Genomic DNA, 6,000 nt, shown 5'->3' with positions numbered 1-6,000 from the left:
CAGACACTAACAAGTAAATAAATCAGGCTTTCCTCAATCCCAGTAACTCCTGTTTAATATTCCTCGGCAAATACTGAATTTCAATCTGTGCTTGTTTCATAGAGTAGAATCTTTCAAATGTTGTGTTATTGAGTCCTACATAGTCAAAGGGAGGGAAAGAAAGGAGGGTGATTAAGGTGAAGTGTTTCTTCCATTACTGGTAGAACGGTTTCTCATCTCTTAAGCACCGAATTCTGCAATCATTCCAAAAGTGGAAGCTCAGCTCACAGTGCATTTTGGGGAAGCTTAAACCACACTAACCATTTAAGGTCAAGCAAACAATTGGCCAACCCTAACGTGTATTGTGCAGGGTTCTCATCTCAGATGTAACAGATCTCTGTATGTCTACATCCCAACTCCAGAAAACGAGAAATCGAGTTCCTCCTCTCACCATCGCAGCTCTGCAGACAACTCGCTGGAGACCCCATGGTGAGCCTCACGTAAAGGCCTCGCAAGCTGCCAGCTCCAGCCTGCCTCCCACATCTACCTAGGCTCCCTCTAGCCTCTTCAACGCACACTCGAGCAACAGGCCCCTCGCAACCAACTCTAGCCGCCGGACTCCAGACCGGGTCTCCAGCTCAGGGTCAGAAGGCGGCGCGGGAGGGCGGCGGCGGCGCGGGGCGGGGACTGTGCGCAAGCAGGGGGCGGGCGCAGGCCGCGGTCTCGTTCCGCTCCCCTTTGTTCTCGCCCATTGTGTGGCACTTCCTCCTCAGGCGCTTCTCTGCACCCTGCCAGTCTGTGGGGAGTTCGGGAACGGGCCCTGGATGCCTTTTCTGCTTGTTTTTGAGTACGTGAGGACCTCCCCGGCACCGCCACGCGTGGGTCCCCCCTGCCCCGTGCCCAGGCGGAAGCGAGGTGGCCAGTGTCCTTCTTTCCCGCTCCGCGCCCTCGGCGGCTTTCGCGCGGCCCCCTGCGCCGCGCCCCCTCCAGGAGGCGTCCTGACCCCGCAATCCGGACTTTCACCTCCCGACCGCCAGCCTCAGCGCAGCGGCGGCGACGCGCGACCCCTCTGAGGGGTGCGGGCTCCGGACGCACCGGGCTCCGCCAGGCACCTAGTCGAGGGTTGGAGGCCGGCGACCAGCCCGAGCCCATCCGCCCTGGCGTCCCGGGAGCTGGCGCGAGTGTCGCCGCGACCCTCCCCGTCCCTTACGCTCGCGCTGCCCGGCCGCCGGGCGGCCGCCTCAGCCCCCTTATATAGCCCTCTAAAAATAGCTCGCCTCGCACCGCCTTGTAAGGCAGCAGGGAGATCCGCAGCGCGCCAATCCGCGCCCGCCGCCAGGGCCAAGCCCCTCCCCAGGCTCAGCTCCGGGCTCCCCATTGGTCCTCAGTGACTTCATGAGCCCCCTGTTTACCTTACATGGTCACACGCGGCCTAATGGACGCCCTCCTCCGAGATCCCACGGCTGCGCGGAGAACCGGGCGGAGGGAGGGAGTTTGGGGAGGGGGAAGAGCAGGAGGAGGAGAAAAGGGAGGGGGAAGACTACAAACTAGCAAGGATGGAGTGGGGGGTGGGGAAGGAAGGGAAGGGGGGGAGAGAAGCGATCGCGAGAGAAAAAAATGCAGCCTCCCAAAATAAAGAGCAAAGATTGCATTAGGAGCGAACAGCGCTGCAGAAATAGATGGCAGCTTCGTGTCAGTGAGTTTGCATCCCCCTTCCTGATCCACGAGCTGGAGTGATTAGAACCCTGGAAGGGAATTGTTACTCCCGTGGAGAAGTCCCCTTTTCCTGGCAGTCGTCTGCACTGTACACGCTGGATGCCTCTCTCCATCCACCCCACTCACTCGCTCCTCTCTCACCTCCTTTCTCCCTCTCCTGCATTGATTTTTTTTTTTTTTTTCCTTTTTAGTTGACTGAAACAAAACAAAACAAAAGGGCCACTGGATGTCTGCCTTCTTGGGGGGTGAGCCAGACAGACTGACAAACAAACAGCCCCAACTGTGTTCGGGGGAGGGTTTTGCCTCCCGTTTTGCCCGGCAGCAGCAGCATGGACGTGTTGGCTAGTTATAGTATATTCCAGGAGCTACAACTTGTCCACGACACCGGCTACTTCTCAGCTTTGCCATCCCTGGAGGAGACCTGGCAGCAGGTGAATGATTTAAATTACTTGTGTAAATCGTGTGGTGGCGGCGGAGACGCAGGGGCTGCGTTGGTGTGGGCTCTGGGTCGAAATTTTTGTTTGTTTGTTTGATTTTTTTTTCCTTCCTTTTTGGCTGTCTGTTGTTGAAAATGTTTTCTGAAACAGTCATCTGCGCTTACCTCTCCACCCACCCCTAACCTCGTAGTGTGCCGAGCTGAGCAGCCGGTCCGAGCTGCCTGCGTTTCAGTCGCCCAACACACATCCCTGCGCACACGTTGTCGGGTTTGCTGTCCCCTATCAGAGACCTGCCGAACTTCTGGGGTTCGGAGGAGCCGGGTGGGAAGGTGGTTTGGGGTGTTAGCGATTGCTGACAGGGACCACGTTCTCGCATGCATGAGCTCTACCCACTTGGTACCTGAAATCAGGTTCATCTATTTCAACTGGTGCTTACGACCATCGGATGGGGGGCGGGGGGAGGGTGGGCAGGAGCAAAGCGGAGTGTTTTTCAGTAATTAGCGAGTGTCAATAAAGAATAGGAACTTGATTTTGAGATTAGAAGGTAGGCAAAAGAGAAAAGAGCCCAGTGACAAAAGATACTCAAGGAGGACGGGAAGATGTAGCTGAGGCTGACAATGCATTGTAGGTTTTCCCAGGGTGATGCCTCTATGCGTGTCCTTGTTTCTCTTTTTTGTTTAGGGTCCTTCTCTAGTTAGGCAGCACAACCTCAGACAAAGACTGATGTGTGCTTCCATGCCTCTGACTTTGTCTTAGAGGACTAGTTAAGAAACTCTTAGGATGCTGAAGGGCACCGATGCCAAGTTGGCTAGCCGTCCCAGGGAGGATGAAGCGGGGCTGGTGACAAGTTCACTGGGCTTTGTGAAGTGGAATAAAGAAAGTGCTGGTCAGTGGAAAGTGCTGGCTCTGCTGCGGAAACAGTGGTTTTTTTCAGCAGCGATTAGGAGCTGCTGAGGGGACATTCTGCAGGAAAGATGGTGGGTGGGGGCAGGGGGACACGGGTATTTAAAAATTCTACAGTGTGCACCATGGAAAGTCCAAGAAGACAGTCCGGATTTGCACATAGGAAGTGTGAACTTGTACAGTCCGTCCTGGAGAAACCCGCTTGCCCTTGAGGGGAGGGCTGTGAGAGGCTCGGTGTGTGGCTGCTCATGTAACTTCTCCGCTTAGTGACAGCAGCTTGTTAAGGCTAATGAACGGCTGAATTTCCTCTGCCGGGATCCAAAGCAGGATTTGCCAGCTTGAGGCTGAGATGTAACAGTCGCTGCTTTAGCAAAAGAGGCTTGGCTTTTGGTATAAGGAGCTGAGTGGCAAAGCGGATCCTCTAACTGTACCATTGTTACTAGTTTTCTTCTGGTCAGAGGCTGTGAGTTTTCCTCCAGGTATTGGCCTCTGGTGTCAGTGTGTCCACACATGCATTCCTGTCCAAGGACGCTGGCAGATGCTTGACTGTCTCTCTGTGAACACATACACAGTTCACATATTTTTAGCATAAAGTCTTTATTCGATGCATCCTTATCCTTAACGAGAGTGTATCTCATGAAGGGCCTCACTGGATCTTTTTCTTCCTTTTATTTCCAATGCTAATTAAACCAAAATGTTGCCTGAATTTCATTTTCTGAAATAGCCTTCATTTCACACTGTCAGCCCACTGGTGTGGAATCGGTTGCATATTAACAACTGTCTAGACAGGTTAGAGAAGGGAATCTGTTGATTTAGTCAGCCTGCCCAAGGCAGCCCTTGTTTGTGACTGTTAAGCAGTGTTAGAAGGAAGAAAGTTGGCTTTATTTGTTAGAACGTTCCCTACTGATGAATCATGCAACTTTGTTTTGGTTCAAGTTTTCAGAGTAGTAAAGCCAGATTTGGAGGAAGGTCTCTTCACAGGAAACCTGCTTTTCTAGATCTGGCTAGACCATCCAGGACAAACTCTAGATCTGCAAAGAAACATCACTGGTTTGACAATTAGAGGATGTATTAGATCTATTGTTTCCTAAGAAGCCATCTCTGCTCTTCCTTCTCCCCTCCTCCCCCTGCTCCTCTGCCTCCTCCCCCTTCAGGGAAGCTCTATTTCAGTTTCTACAGGCAAAGGATTTTTCACCCCTCGGAACCCCCTCACTTCTTGCCTTAACCCTCTCTAACTGCCAGCCACTCTCACCTTAAAACCGTTAGCCAACTTATTCAGCAGCATGCTTATAGCCAATGCTGATGCATAACTTGTGGGGAAGCACTAATAAACAATATATCACTCCAGTGAGCTTTATGCTCTGGACTCCATAGTCACAACTGCTCTATATAAAGGCGACTGGGACCATAGGTTTACACTGATGACAAAACCTTTAGCCTCTATCCCTTCCTTCTTCCCCCTCCCCAAACCGTCTTGCTGCTTCTGACTATAAGGGGTGGTGATGGTGATATGCAACTGTTAGTTCCAAATCAACTATCAGATGATGAAATTTTGAGACTCTTTTGCTCAAAACAGCTCAGCAAGATTTCTGCAAAGAACCCCAGACAGGAAGAAGTTTCCTTATGCTCTGGGGTAATCAGATTTTAGAGGTCAAATGAGGAGTAATTATTAGTTGTTCTTCTTAAAGTGAACAATGTACCTGGGCTCGTGGAGATGAGCGAAATGTGGAGATTCTGATAATCTGACTTGGTTTCTAGAGAAAGAGTGGCTTCGATGATAAACTCAAGAACACTTTTACATTTAAAAATTGAAGATAAATGATTTGGGGATTTTATTTTAAACTTAGGATATGGGATAATTGTCCTGCCTAATAGTCAGTGAACCTGTGACAAAGTCACTGACTGTGGCAGGGCCACCTCCTGTCAGGGAGATCCTCATTTTGACATTGGATTTTCTGGCAATGATGCCTTAGCCACATAGCTCCAAGTCTGAAAATAATTGTTGCTGGTATAATTCTGAAATCCAAATGGACGTCACACATTAACAGCTCTCCATTCCTGGGCTCTGACTGCATACTTAAGCACTTGGCCCAAGTAACATCATCTTTCTGCCTGTCATATAACTGTAAATTACACTGTGCTCGTGTGGTCTATTATTTTATAGAATTCAGCTGACGCACAATTCTTAAGACTACCAGCCTTAAGCGCTTTGAAAACTTGTAGGAAAATTTCCAAGAGCTGTCTGAGCAAAAGTAGGAAAAGGTCAAGGGTAGGACAGAAACCAGAATTTCTTATGGGGTACCACTTGATATGGGTAAAGGGAAACTCATTCATGACTGTTTTTGCCAATAGAAATCATGATTTTGTTTTTAGACACACTGCTGACTTAGAAAATAAAAAGAATATGATGCAATGCTTTTATTTTCTTCTAGAATATACAAAGACTTTTAGAACTTTTATATATTCTATCTCTAGTCTGCTATTTCATGAGTGCAGGTCAAGCAGTGATGATCTAAGTCTTATTTGGACTTAGCTTTGCATCGTGTCATTGAGGAGCATCTCATGTTTGCTTGAAAAGTCTTATGGAATTATGTTTATTGTTAATGCTGATTCATAATTGGCAGATGGGGTCAGTTTTAGGTCTCTCTTTGCTCGGAGAAAATTTTCCACTGCTACTGGAAACAAATAAATAAATCATAGAACATTCCTCTCTCCTCCCCCATTCCCCTATTGTTTTAAACTAATGGCATACTTGGCTACTGTAAGGACTAAAGTGTCCCCATAGCACTGCAATTTCATCTTGGTTTCAGGCACCCTGAAACAATTTTTATGAGGGCCTTTGGTATAAGGAATCTCTAGGGGAAAACCTACAGAAATGGTTGCATTCCAAGAACAGCCCCATGGTACCAGGGATGGGATTTGGTCTGTGAGCCACATTACTTCTCCTTTTATGTGAAGATCTTGC

At 49.3% G+C, this 6,000-nt stretch overlaps 1 protein-coding gene across 8 annotated transcripts in view; it reads left to right on the top strand.

Moving 5' to 3' along the window:
* Positions 1-358: 358 nt before the first annotated feature.
* The window catches only part of KLF7 (Kruppel like factor 7), a 93,752-nt gene continuing 88,110 nt past the window's right edge, over positions 359-6,000 (top strand). For 4 of the 8 annotated variants that reach the window (XM_010386076.2, XM_010386074.2, XM_030916247.1 and 1 more), the window contains exon 1: positions 1,529-2,126. In XM_010386076.2, coding sequence (XP_010384378.1) covers positions 2,025-2,126 — 102 coding nt within the window. In that variant the 5' untranslated portion in view covers positions 1,529-2,024. Of the gene's footprint in view, positions 623-705; positions 827-1,407; positions 2,127-6,000 lie in introns of those variants that run through there. The other 4 variants (XM_030916250.1, XM_030916249.1, XM_030916251.1 and 1 more) reach the window with 4 other exon arrangements.

The sequence above is a fragment of the Rhinopithecus roxellana genome, chromosome 14, assembly GCF_007565055.1.
Source record: "Rhinopithecus roxellana isolate Shanxi Qingling chromosome 14, ASM756505v1, whole genome shotgun sequence".
Taxonomy (NCBI): Eukaryota; Metazoa; Chordata; class Mammalia; order Primates; family Cercopithecidae; genus Rhinopithecus; species Rhinopithecus roxellana.
This window is presented reverse-complemented; position numbering and strand designations above follow the sequence as displayed.